The following is a 12551-nucleotide window of genomic DNA, read 5'->3' as shown; positions in this document are numbered from 1 at the left end:
GCTGGAAAAGGGCTTGAGGAGGGGTTTGAGTTGGGATGAGGAAGGCGGAAATCTAGTCCTCTTCCAATCAGCTTCCTATCTCGCCCTCTGGCGGCTCCGGACAGCAGCAGCCCGACTTCGTGTGACTATGGGCGTGCTCCGAGGCGGGCATTGACTCTCCCCATGAGGGGACTGGGTAGCGAACGTTCCAGATGGGGGAGGAGGGGACCGAGGGCACGGTACATCTTCTGTGCCTCGCGGCATCTAGCGGGGTCCCCCTGTTTTGCAGGAGCAGCCGCGGTGGCGCCCCCGCCCGCCAACAGGTGGGACCCTGGGCGCCTGGATCTCTGAAATAGCAGGGATTTAGAAGGCCTCTGGGTCCTCAAGGGAGTAGAGGCTGGGGAAGTTTCAGAGTTGTGTTTAGACCGTCGAAGGTGCAATTGACCAGTAATCCTGGTTCCTTGAAGAGGAGGGGCCAGGGGCTCTAGAGAGAGGAACGGGGTTGGGGGCCTGAGTAGTTGGTTCTCAAGGAGGAGGAAACTGGGGGGCTCTTGTCTCAAGTTCCCAATCTTTCCCCAGCTCCCATTCTCTGTCATCGGCTCCCTCAATGGAGTCCACATGTTTGGGCAGAATCTCGAGGTGCAACTGAGCTCTGCGAGGACGGAAGACACAACCGTGGTGTGGAAGAGCTTCCACGACAGGTCTCCCAGAGCAGCTTGGGGGCAGGGCCAGGGGGACAGCCCCTGTGTCTGCGGGACCCCCAAGCTGTCCAGCTCTCCAGCGCCAGCTGAGACTGGGCTGTGGGATCTTTGACAAGGCATTCAGCCTGATTGCTGAGCTTCTTTGTACGAGGGGCCGGTTGTGCTGGGGCATGGATCCAGGGTAGACCTACTCTCCTTTTTGCCTTGTTTACTTGGCCTGGACTCATCCTTCTCACCTTCCTTTCTCACAGCATCACCCTCATTGTTCTGTCGTCTGAGGAGGGCACCTCGGAGCTGAGGCTGGAGAGACTACTCCAGATGGTGTTTGGGGCCATGGTGAGACTCCCTAACCCTCTTTTTTAAAAAAAAGTTCTTGTTTGTTTTTGTCCACACCCTATGGCATGTGGGATCATAGTTCCCAGACCAGGGACTGAACCTGCCCCCTGCTGGGTGGAAGTGCAGTGTCTTAACCACTGGACCACTGGGAAGAGAGAGAAGTCACAGTTGTGTCCAACTCTTTGTGTCTTTATGGACTGTAGCCTACCAGGCTCCTCCATCCATGGGATTCTCCAGGCAAGAATACTGGCATACTAGGGAAGTCCCTCCTTTACTCTCTTTCCCAACCCCAGGAATCTGAGCTCTCAGCATCCCTCTCCCTCAGACCCAGGGGTCCAGACTCCCAACAGCCTCCTGTAGAACCCAGGAATTCTGTCCCTCAGTCCGACTCCTCCCGCAGACACAGGAGTCTGAGTCCCAACCCCTCCTGTCCTATAACCAATTGTCCAGGGTCCCTACTCTCCTCTTCTAGGTTCTTCTCGTGGGACTTGAAGAGCTAACCAATATCCGCAACGTAGAGAGACTGAAGAAGGAGCTGAGGGTGAGGCTGTAGGACATGAGGATGGGAAGTTAGGATACCTGGTCACTGATATTTGGGAACTATAGTTCCCAGAAGCCCCTGGGGCAGCCTTATCCATTGGGCTCCCAAGGCATCTTGGTTGTCTGACATCCCCTAGGAAGGCCCAGTGGGCCAGTTTTCTGGGGGGAGCCAGCAGATTTGGGTGCCACCTGGGTCTTAGGCTCCTCCATTTTTCCTTCTACTAGGCCAGTTACCGCCTCATCGACAGCTTCCTGGGGGACTCAGAGCTCATCGGGGACCTGACCCAGTGTGTGGACTGTGTGGTTCCTCCCGAGGGGTCCCTGCTGCAGGTATTGGGAATGCCTTGTCAACTTTTAAAACTATCCCTCTGGCCCTGTGTCAGAGGCCAGTGTCCGTCCTCTTACCTTTGGACCATTGCCTCTTCCTATACTTTTGGCTTCCAGTCCACCTCCCACTTGACCCCAGAAGGATCTTTCTACACCTAGAGCTGACACTGCCCCTCCTCTGGTCACAGCCCACCCGAGACTTCCATCAGACCCGGAACAAGGTCCTAGCCCCTTAGTCTCATGTTGAGGACCTGAGGAATCTGATGCCCGCCTGCCTTCTTGCCCTAACCTCTGCTAACTAACAGCCTCTCCCAGCTGCCTCATGAGTCTCACAAATCCTACAACTCCCCAGTTTCTCTGCCCTGACACATCCTGTTCTTTCTTCCACGGAAATCTATCTGCTCTTCCTTAAATATTGATCTGATTTCATCTGGCATGGCTGCCTCCCAGCAGTGTGGCTCTGGGCAGCTGACAACCTCTCTGAGCTTCAGTAGCTTGTAGATTGCACCCACCTGGCACTTAATAGCACTCAATAAACCGTAGCTGGTGCTGTTAAAAGGACGTGTCAGACTAGGCGGCGGTCAGCCTACCTGTTTAATTTTACTGTGTGACTCGGGGATGGTACCTGCATGTGAAGGTGAAGGAACTCAGACCCAGGGAGGGTGAGACACAGGAGCACAGCCATCAAGTTAGCTTTGAATTGTACGCCTGTCTCTTCCCGTACTCACCCACCTGGGAAGTCTGTCACCCCTGCTCATGTTCTCTGACTCGCGGCCGGCCTGCCTCCCTTACCCAGGAAGCCCTCTCCGGGTTTGCTGAGGCGGCGGGCACGGCCTTCGTCAGCCTGGTCGTGTCGGGCCGGGTGGTGGCAGCGACGGAGAGCTGGTGGCGGCTGGGGATGCCGGAGGCCGTGCTGCTCCCCTGGCTGGTGGGGTCCCTGCCTCCTCAGGCCGCTCGCGACTACCCGGTGTACCTGCCGCACGGGAGCCCCACGGTGAGTGAGTGGGTGGGGCGGGCAGCGGGGGAACGGTGAGGGCTGGGAGGAGCGCGCCAGGGGTGGGACCTGGAGGACCGCCTCTAGGAGACCGAGCTTGCGAAGAGAAGAGGAGGAGCTCCGGCCAGCCCACCCTCCTCGCTGCTGCAGGTTCCACACCGGCTGCTGACCCTGACGCTTCTGCCGGACTTGGAACTGTGTCTGCTCTGCGGCCCGCGGCCTCCCCTCAGCCAGCTGGATGCGCAGGTGAATCGGGGCTCCGTCCCGCTTTGCTTCTAGTTCACCTTTCTACTCGCGAGCCCTGGCACTCCTTTGAGCACCAAGCCAGGCGAGTGCGCCTTTACCCTGGACCCGCCCTGTGTCCGGCCCGCCCCTCGTAGATCCGCCCTCTCTAGGCCCCGCCCCCACAGGCCCCACCCTCTAGTGGCCCCGCTCCTTTGGGCTCCGCCTCCGGGGCCCCTCTTCCCCATCCTTCCAGGCCCCTCTCTCTTCCCTCCCGCGGCCCCCTCTGCCTTTGTGGTCTCCTCCCCAGCTCCCTGGCCAAACTGCCTCCCCTGGGTACCCCCCTGACCTCGCCCTTGGGCCCCGCCTCTCTTGCTGACCACGCCCCCTGCAGCTTCTGGAGCGCTGGTGGCAGCCCCTACTGGAGCCGCTGCGGGGCTGCCTGCCGCTGGGACCCCGAGCGCTGCCCGCGGGCTTCCCGCTGCACACGGACATCCTCGGGTAGGGCGCTGCAGGGGGAGTGGGTTGGGGGTCCTCAGCACCTCTTTCCTGGCCGTGACACCTGTTTCCTCACAGGCTGCTGCTCCTCCACCTGGAACTGAAACGCTGTCTCTTCACAGTGGAGCCCTCGCGGGATAAAGGTGACTTGGAGGTGGGCGGGGGCCGGGAGGGGCAGGGGGCTGGGCAGGGGCTCTGCGTTACCGCGCCCCTCTTCCACCTTCAGAACCGTCTCCGGAGCACCGCCGGCGCCTTCTCCGCTCTTTCTACACCCTGGTCACCGCCACTCACTTCCCACCAGGTCAGCGGCGGGCACAGCGACCCCTTTGCACAGGCTGAGGCACGAGGCGGGAGTAAGAAGCGGGGGAGGGGAAAGCAGTAGGAGAAGCGTGGACTGGGCATGGCCGTTGGTGAGCCCTGGGCATGTACACAGGCAAGGAGGGAAGAGAGCTGAAGGGAAGGGCAAGGAGGGCCCAGCCTGCAAGCTTCAGAGCCTCCTGACTGACCCTAAACACCGAAACCTCATCTCCTGCCAGGTGCTGCTTGTGTATTGCTTCACTTCTTCCTCGAGCTTCCATTATAGCTCAGTTGGTAAAGAATCTGTCCGCGATGCGGGAGACCTGGGTTCAATCTCTTGGTTGGGAAGATCCCCTGGACAAGGGAAAGGTTACCCACACCAGTATTCTGGTCTGGAGAATTCCATGAACTGTATAGTTCATGGGGTCACAAAGAGCTGGAAAAGACTGAGCAACTTTCACATCATCATTTCCATATTATAGATGAGCTAACAGGTTTAGCTAAACAGCAGAGCTCGGCTGTGATTCAAACACAGGCAGCCTGGCTTCCACATCCACACGCTCCTGCTCTACTGCTGAAAATACAGGCTTTGGGTGGAGAAGGGTGGTAGATTCCACAGAACCCAGGTCCAGGAGGAAAAGCTGTCACACAGAACCTGAGGCCCAAAGAAAGGGACTTAGAGTGATACTACAATCCCAGCAAAGACCCTGATGAGTTAACAAGATGGTGAAAAGTTCTCCCTGGAGGAGTAAAGAACTGTCCCTTCCTAGCCGTGGCACTCCACCTCCGCACCTGCTTCGCAAGTGGGGTGGGGTCCTCTGGAGGCCAGTGCCTGGCTCCTGGGCAGCATCTCTTGCATGTCTGTGATCTGTACTGTAACCAGGTTCCTTGGGGCTGCACACACAGTGTCCCCAGGAAAGTGGGGCACTGGGGCTGGAAGCGGGGGAGAAAGTCTGATCTCAAGTCCTGACAGCTGGCTGGAGCTGGAGGCTCTTCCATTAGATGTCAAACTTAGCCCAGGATGGGGGTGGCTCCCTCAGGTTGGCATCCTAGTTGTCCAGGCCTCACTGGTCACCTTGACCCTCGCTGTCCTTCCTTCAGAGCCGGGGCAGCCAGAGGAGAAAGCAGAAGAGGCTATCCACCGGGCCCAGGTAGCCAGAGCCTGCTACTTGGTGTCGGGGACTGAGGAGCCAGGCACGGGATGGCGGCTGGTGGCGCTGCAGTTGGGGCCACGGCGGCTGCTGCTGCTGCTGTCTGCTCAAAGCCCCACATATGGGCTGCGGGGCCTGGCCACCCACACTCTGCATGCCCTCACCCCACTCCTCTGACCACTGGACTTGAACGCCAGACACAGACAAGGACGGGGGCTACTAGCGTCTCTCTGTTTATTCGCTCACAATAATACACAGCCCCTGGAAGGGGAGGGGGTAGGAGGGGCTATGACAGGATGGGGTGGGAGGGGAGGAGGCACCCACTTCCCTGGCCCCTCTCCCCTCTGTGCTTCGGGGGAAAAGGGAGGGAGGGGGCTCCCCCTTACCCCCCCAGAATGTAAACAGCAGCAGATGAACAAAAATAAAAATACAAAAGGCCGGAGGAAGTTCCTGGGCATCCCCCTACCCCAGGGTCTTCCCTGTCACCAGAAGAGGTCCCTCGCTGCCCCATCCACCAAAGCTGCCTCAGTCCTGGGGGCTGCCCAGTGCCGGCCACATCCCCGGGGGGCAGAGTCCAGGGCTCAGAACTGCTGGGCCAGCAGCTCACACAGGTGACGGGAGACGGGCTCCTTGCTGGTGCGCAGGGTCAGCCGGTACATCTAGGGGAGACAGGGCAACTCAGGGAGGAGGCAGAGGGGATGGAGAGTGTGGGGGAGGGGGATTAGATACAGGGCAGATAAATGATGAGACAGAAAGGATCAAGGGGTCAGAAAGGTGATATGAGAGAGGGAAAGGATGAAAGGTAAAAAAGAAGTCACAAAGGGTGTAAAGGATATAGAGAGACAAAAGCGGGGAAGAAAAGGGAGAGGAAGACAGCAGAGAATGCACGCGGAGCAGGCGGCCTTGGGAACCACCACTCACCTGGGCCTGGGCGTTGGGCTCCAGCCGGAGCAGACAGCCCACCTGCAGGGCTTTAGTCTGGATGATTCCAGCCCCCACGAAATTCTCAGGGTTGGGGTCCACATTGTCCAGGAGAGCAGAGCCAAACCCCAGGAGCTAAGGGGGACAGGGGGTGCCCGATCTCTGTTAGCTCCCAGACAGCAACATGCCAGTTACCCCAAACCCTTGGGAGTGGAAATTAGTCCTTTACCGATGGGAAAACAGGTTCAAGTAGAGCAGCCACCGCACCCCAAATCCCAGAGTTCGGGAAAGGAGAGGCAGGACTGGGATGGTAGCCCCCGTGCCTCTCCTGTCTAGCCTCTCACCTTGGCCTTAGTGACCTCCGCGTCCATGGGGTGGTTGGCTTTGAAGATTTTCTGGGCCTCTTGTTGGGGGCTAGGGGCGGGAAAAGGTCTAGGTCAGGGATCTGGAAGCCCCAGTCCCGCCCACCCTGAGGGCGGCTTTGGCTCCCTTCCCCCGCGGCTCACAGGCTTAGCTGCTTCCAACGTTGGAAGAAGTCCTGGGCCGCCATCTCCGTCGGCTGGAAGAACTTGTTGATGGTCACTGGGAGCTTCAGGGTGAGGGACTGGGGGGCGCCCCCGTACCTGTTGGGAGAGAGCAGGCTCATCAGGCCCCGCCCTCGCCCTGGAGGCCCCGCCCACCCGGCAGCGCCCCGCCTCCTGACTTACCGGAAGCGCACCGATAGGAGCGGCGGCGTCAGGAAGTCCCGCAGACACTCAATGTTGAGCACCTGCTGCACCTGCGCGCCGCCGTCCACCTGCGAGGCCACCCGCTTGGTCTGCACGGCCAGCTGTGCCCGCCCGTGGTCAAGGAAGCCAGAAATGCGAGTGGGGTAGTGGGGAGGAACGGAGGGGCGCTGAGGAGGGCAAAGGGACTTCACCATCATCACCTGATGGTTCAGAACTTTCCTGGCGGCCCCAGCCTGCAGGTCTCTGAGGGGCCCAGCCCTGCCGTCCCGGGCTCATCCAACATGACCCAGCTCCAAAGTCCTTCCTAATCCAAAGCTCTGACCTGGGTGCCTCTGGCTTTCCACAGCGGGCTCAGTCACCTCCATTATGGCACAGGTCACGCTCTGGCTCTGACGGCTGACCTGGGTTTGAATCCCAGCTCTTCTTAGAGGTTAAGACGTCACTTAACCTCTCTTAGCCTCATCGTCGAAATGGATGTAAGTGTCCTCAGCAGTCAATGAAATAATCTCCCACAAGTACTTGTCAGTGTGTCTGGCACATGGTAAGTTCACTGAAATGGTAGCAATGAGTATTACCACCATCTACCTTTGTTCAACAACCCATTGGCAAGTTGGGGTCTTATGTCTCTGCCCCCGCCCCTGCCCAGCACAAAGCTGAGCCTCCGGGAGGTCTCTGGAAATGTTGAATGAAACAAAGCTAAAATGGTCTTCAAGTTTTGGGGTATAATCACTCTAATTTCCAAGTTGTGGAAACTGAGGCCCAGAGAAGGGCGGACAGGGGACTGACACCCTTCCAGGGTCTTCTAGCCACACTGATCTTCAAAACAAGACTGAGAAGGAAGAGGAGGATCCACACTTCACCGAAGGGAGTGCAGGGCTCGGAGAGGCCAAGTGACTGGCCGAGGCACTGGAATCATGGGTATGGAACCCGATGGAAGAAAAGGTTAGGACACAGCGAGGGGCCTGACAGGGACCAACTGATGCCCACAGCATGTGGGATTCAGGAAATAACACCTCCTGCATCCCTGTCATGTCATGTCAGTGTCCTCTCCTGTCCTGGGAAAGAGGCTCAATCCCTCTTACAGATGATGCTGAATCTCAGAAAAGTACCATGGGCTCAGGCTCTCAAGTAAGGGGGCCAAAGAGGGATCTGGATCTGTTTCCCGGCTGCCAGGAAGGCAGACCTGGAGGAGCAGGGCTGGGCCAGGCCGAGAGGATATGAGTCTGGAGGTCTCCAGGGTGGACCACAGTGGGAGAGAAGTTCTGGAACTGCACCGAGGTCTTGTTGCCATAAAAGAGATACATGCGGCCTGTGGGAGCAGGGGTGAGAGGCAGAGCTCCATCTGAGTTCCTTCCATGTCCTCCCCAAGTCGGGGTCTCCTGAACCTCACCCCCTTGCCCTCTGGACCCACCCAAGTTCTGCCGGAACTCTGACTTGACTCCAATCTGCAGCAGCTGGTTCTCAAACAGCACCCCGTTGTTCCTGCACACGAACCTGCGTGGGGCAGTGGGGGGGCAGGATGACGGTGCCTGCCTGGGCTCTGCTCTGTACTCCCCACTCATCCCTACTTCCGTCCCCAACCTCACCCACAACTCACTTATTCAGCAGCTCATCGGCTTCGGGGATGGGCGGGCCAATGTCCTCAGGACCTGCGCTGCACGTGGGAAAGGAGGGAGATGGGAGGGGGCTTGGGGAACTAGAGGTCAAGGCCCAGAGCTAGTGGTGGGAGACAGCAAGCCCTGAAGGAACGGAAGCCCAGAATCCACATACCTGGATTCCCCACAGAGCCCCTCAATCAGACTGGCAATTGCCTCTGATGGGAAGAGGACCCTGGCAGGAGCCATCACCCCCCTACCCTATACCAGACGGCCCTGATTCTCACTCCCAAGCCCTCGCAGCTCATCAGGAGAGCCTGCTGAGAGCTCCCAGTCCCCTAACCCTCCCGGGGGGATACAAGAGTCTGCCCCCCAACCCCCTGAGGCCACCCCTTACTCAGCAGCTGGAGCTGGATCAGCCAGCAAAGCCATGGGGCTCTCAGGGGCAGGCGGCTCCAGCTCGCTGGGCCATCCAATCCCAGAGCAGACAAGAGAAGACAGGCGTGGCAGGCAGCCAATCCCAGAGAGGCAGCAAGAGGGCGGAGAGAGAAAGAGAGAGAGACGGGAGGAGAGAAGGAGAAGGAAGAGCAGGCTGAGACGGTGACAGGGAAGGACAACACAGGGTGGCCAGGGTCAGCGAGAGCCCAGAGAGGCCCAGAGGGAGGGAGGGGGGAGACCGGGGCAGGCAGCAGCCAGGGAAGACACGAGGCTCAGGGAGAGGGGAGTTGGGGTGGGGGGCAGATGAAAAGGGGGCCGCCCTGGGCCCAAGGCCGGTACCTGAGGAAGGCCTCCTCGGGGCTGGGCCCCAGGCCGGGCTGGGCGGCTGGGCTGTCGGAGAAGACGTCCACGAGGAGGTTGCCTGCACCCGAGGGGGCCGGGGGAGCCGCGGGGGGAGGGGCTGCCCGCAGCCCCAGGAGGTCGGCGGAGGGCGAGGGTGTGGACTGCAGGCAACATGGAGGCAGGTGAGAAGGGGCTGGCCTGGCCGGGCCCAGCCGCCCCGCCCCCGGCCCAGCTCCCCGGGACTCACCACGGTGCTGGGGGTAGGCTCCACGCCCCCATTGATGTCGTGGCTGCTGGGGTCCCTCCTGCTGTCGTCCAGGGCGCTGCCGGCCCCCGGCCCCTTCTTGCGCTTCAGCTTGGCCAGGATGGATGACTCGCGTTCGGGGAAGGGTGGCATCTCCTCCAGCACCGTGGCCTGCAGGGTTTGGTCAGGGACGGGGGTCAGCACCGGTCTCCAGCGGGAGTGGGGGCAAGGCGCAGGGGCGGGGCACGTGGGAACTGGGCTCTGACCAGGACGTCCGTGCTGGCCACCGAGCTGAGGGTGAGGTACTCGACGGCCCGCTGCTGGAGCTCCACGTCAGCGTTGCGCAGCTGGGAGCCGGCCCGCAGCACGCCCTGGATGGTAGCCTTGGTCTCCGGGAAGAGGTTGATGAACTTGATGTAGGTGGAGAGCAGCAGGGCCCGCGTGGCCACACTGCACAGGTGGAACTTGGAGTGCAGCAGGGAGAACTGCACCGGGGGGCTGCAGAGAGTGGGTAGATGTCGGTGGGCAGCCGGCTGCACCGGCCTCTCCCAGCAGCCCCTGTGGGAGGTGCCGCCTCCCTCAGAGGGACCCTTCCCAGGACCCCAGGTGGGCCCTGGAGCCCCAAACCCCTCACCTGGAGCGGGGGTCCCCAGCAATCAGGTTCCCAAACTCCCCAAGGATGTAGCCGCCAACCTTCACCATGTTCTCATGGCAGGCGGGCGCCTGGAGCGCCTGCGGGCGGGGACAGCGGTGAGCAGCAGCATCCTGGCTCAGGAGCGCTTGGCATGTACCCGGCGCTCCACTGAGCCCTTGACTCCTATTAACTGCAGAAGCCTGGTGACTGCTGTGAGTGGGTTTACAGCTGGGGAAACCGAGGCACAGAGCAGTTAAGTGACTGAACTGAGCTGGGAATAAAACCGAGCTGAATGGGAACTCTTGTCTGGAGTGGAAAGAGCGGGAAGCTGGTGGAACTCAGGGACCAGTGACTACACACCGGGCATCCTGTGCCCTGCTGACCCTCACATTGGCCCGTGGTGGCCCGGCCCCTCTGAGGATGAGGCCCGGGCCAGCTGGCCCCACAGCCTCAGCTGTCCTGGCTCTGCCCTGAAGCCCCATCGTGGGGTGAGACGGGGGCGCTGACCTCGAAGACGGTCTTGGCAGCGTAGCCCTGCACGTCGTCGCGGTTGGTAACGATCTGCAGCACACGGTACCACACCTCCTCGCTCACGTAGTCGCCCGCGATGCGGATGAGGTTGAGGATGGTGTCCACGTACCAGCTGTAGTCCACGGCGTACTTCTCAGCCAGGATGGCCACCTTCAGGACCTACCAGCGGAGGGAAGGTCGGGCGTGCATGTGTGTCCCAGGCAGGGGAACTGGGGTGTGGACTCGCCACATCTGGGCTCAGCATGTCCCCACCTGGAGGAGGGCCCCTCCTCCCTCAGGCCCTGGAGTCTGGGTGCCCGGCCCCTCCCAGGACTCACGATCTCTTCACGAATGGCGTAGTCGGCCGTCTCCAGGTACCGCAGCATCTCTGACACGATCTGCTTGGCATTGCTCCGGTCACACATGGCGTAGAGGAGGTCAGCTGCCCGCTGCCGCACGCTGACATCCCGCTCCGTCTGAGGAAGGAGAGCAGGTAGGGCATGTTCTAGGCTCCCTTCTGACCTGGCCTGGTCACCCAGGGCCGCTGGGTCCCCGAGTCGCTCCGAGGGAGCAGAGGAGCCACAAGCCAGGTCAGTGTGGCCAGGACAGGCGCCCAGAGGTCGCACCTTGAGGGCGTTGATGACTGTGTCGATGTGCGTCTTGACCGCCTCGTGGGAGAACTCGGAGCTGGCCAGCGTGCACATGCTCTCCAGGGCCAGGTAGCGCAGGTTGGTCTCCCGGTGCTGCAGGAACTGGCCCAGCTGGTTACAGGCCCGAACCAGGAGGTTGGGCTCACTGCCGGTGAGAGAGGGAGAGATGGGGGGCGGGGGCGGTGAGAACACACAGTTGATGTGAGCAGACGAAGGACTGGCCCCAGCCGACGCATCTTGCATCCCCCTCAGGACCCCACTCTGAGTTCCTGCCCTGTCCCAGTCACAACCATGCCCGGGGACCTGACACCTGGGCCGTCCAGCCCAGATATGGAGAGCCAGGAATTCTGCCCCGCAGAAGGGGCCCAGCACCTGTGAGTCACGGCAACACCCCACAACCACACTGCCCTCCTACCTCGAAGTCACATTCCCAGACCCCGTCCCCTAGGACCTGGGAGTCTGGCCCCCACAGGCACCTGTCGTAGTGGATAATGAGGCTGATGGTCTCGAAGAGGATGGCGTTCTTGGCGTTGGAGTGCTGGACCTTCTTGGACTTGGGCGGCTCCTGGGCCTTGTTGAGCACGGTCTCCAGGCACTCCACCAGCCGCCCCTTCACGGCTGCGTCCTCTGAGGAAACAGAGGGCACGCCCCGGGTTGAGCTCCCTGCAGGCAGGGCCCCCCACGCCATGGCCCCCATCCTCCAGAGGAAGAGGGAGGGCCCAGCAGCTTCAGGCTGGGGCCCCCAGGCCACACAGGGAGGCTGATGGAGGACAGGAAACCAGACCTGGGCCCTTGCTCTGCTCTGTGCTGACTCTGATGGGCCAGAGGCGGCACCGTGGGAGCCTCCCTTTCCCCCGCTGCAGCACCCAGGCCCTGTAGGAGTCTCACAGAGCAAGGACAGCGCCAGTAAGCCTCCCTAGAGACACCCCCAAGCCCGGCCCTTCCCAAGGAGGGGTCTGAGCACCTGAGACAGTTGCCAACCAGGAGCTCACAAAACCCGGAGAACTGCCATTCCCTCGCCCGTGAGGTGACCCCAAGTGGACAGAACAGCTGGCAAATGTTCCAGCAAAGAATGCGGCACCAGATCTATCAGGAAATTCACGAGACAGAAAACCAGCTAAAGGACCCAGAGAGCTATCAGCCGAAACCAGCATGTTCGACACACCGCAACACAAAACTCTCCCATTGTTTACAAAACAGGCAGTGGGAGGCGCAACTATTCCAGGTGTGGGGCAAAAAATGGCAAAGACATAATCATAGTTAATTTGCAGTCCTGGACTGTATTTTTTAAGCCCGCTCTGGGCACACGCCAAAATTATGAGGCGGGGCCTGGGCTCTAGCTGTACCTTTTCTTAAGGGGTGAGCAAAGAAGCTCAGCTGGGAGAGCCTTCCCCAGGGACTCACGACAAAATTCATCCCTGGTTTCCCAGGCTGAGAAGGGCCT

General features: G+C 60.5%; 2 protein-coding genes across 5 annotated transcripts in view; one reads left to right on the top strand and one right to left on the bottom strand.

The window, feature by feature from the left end:
* Nucleotides 1–5264, top strand: FUZ (fuzzy planar cell polarity protein). 3 transcript variants are annotated; one of them, XM_065926523.1, is made up of 12 exons: nucleotides 1–175; nucleotides 269–302; nucleotides 559–680; nucleotides 932–1016; nucleotides 1489–1557; nucleotides 1782–1886; nucleotides 2680–2877; nucleotides 3028–3123; nucleotides 3494–3600; nucleotides 3676–3740; nucleotides 3824–3898; nucleotides 4996–5264. In XM_065926523.1, exons 3-12 carry the CDS (start codon nucleotides 598–600, stop codon nucleotides 5220–5222), a joined length of 1110 nt encoding a protein of 369 aa, XP_065782595.1. In that variant the 5' UTR covers nucleotides 1–175; nucleotides 269–302; nucleotides 559–597; the 3' UTR covers nucleotides 5223–5264. The 3 variants fall into 3 exon arrangements, with proteins under 3 accessions (XP_065782595.1, XP_065782596.1, XP_065782594.1); XM_065926524.1 differs by lacking the exon at nucleotides 269–302; XM_065926522.1 differs by having other exon boundaries at nucleotides 1–302.
* Nucleotides 5265–5525: 261 nt separating this feature from the next.
* Nucleotides 5526–12551, bottom strand: part of AP2A1 (adaptor related protein complex 2 subunit alpha 1) — a 28413-nt gene continuing 21387 nt past the window's right edge. The window contains exons 8-24 of one of the 2 annotated variants that reach the window (XM_065926520.1): nucleotides 11584–11734; nucleotides 11084–11252; nucleotides 10796–10933; nucleotides 10455–10637; nucleotides 9948–10045; nucleotides 9580–9811; nucleotides 9317–9484; nucleotides 9067–9230; nucleotides 8687–8752; nucleotides 8292–8348; nucleotides 8106–8188; nucleotides 7915–8003; nucleotides 6674–6798; nucleotides 6473–6589; nucleotides 6311–6380; nucleotides 5967–6101; nucleotides 5526–5704 (exon numbers count right to left, since the gene is read on the bottom strand). In XM_065926520.1, the coding sequence (XP_065782592.1) occupies nucleotides 5627–5704; nucleotides 5967–6101; nucleotides 6311–6380; nucleotides 6473–6589; nucleotides 6674–6798; nucleotides 7915–8003; nucleotides 8106–8188; nucleotides 8292–8348; nucleotides 8687–8752; nucleotides 9067–9230; nucleotides 9317–9484; nucleotides 9580–9811; nucleotides 9948–10045; nucleotides 10455–10637; nucleotides 10796–10933; nucleotides 11084–11252; nucleotides 11584–11734 (2123 nt within the window). In that variant the 3' untranslated portion in view covers nucleotides 5526–5626. The remainder of the gene's footprint in view (nucleotides 5705–5966; nucleotides 6102–6310; nucleotides 6381–6472; nucleotides 6590–6673; nucleotides 6799–7914; nucleotides 8004–8105; nucleotides 8189–8291; nucleotides 8349–8686; nucleotides 8753–9066; nucleotides 9231–9316; nucleotides 9485–9579; nucleotides 9812–9947; nucleotides 10046–10454; nucleotides 10638–10795; nucleotides 10934–11083; nucleotides 11253–11583; nucleotides 11735–12551) is intronic. The other variant, XM_065926521.1, reaches the window with a different exon arrangement.

The sequence above is a fragment of the Muntiacus reevesi genome, chromosome 2, assembly GCF_963930625.1.
Source record: "Muntiacus reevesi chromosome 2, mMunRee1.1, whole genome shotgun sequence".
NCBI classification, from domain to species: Eukaryota; Metazoa; Chordata; class Mammalia; order Artiodactyla; family Cervidae; genus Muntiacus; species Muntiacus reevesi.
This window is presented reverse-complemented; position numbering and strand designations above follow the sequence as displayed.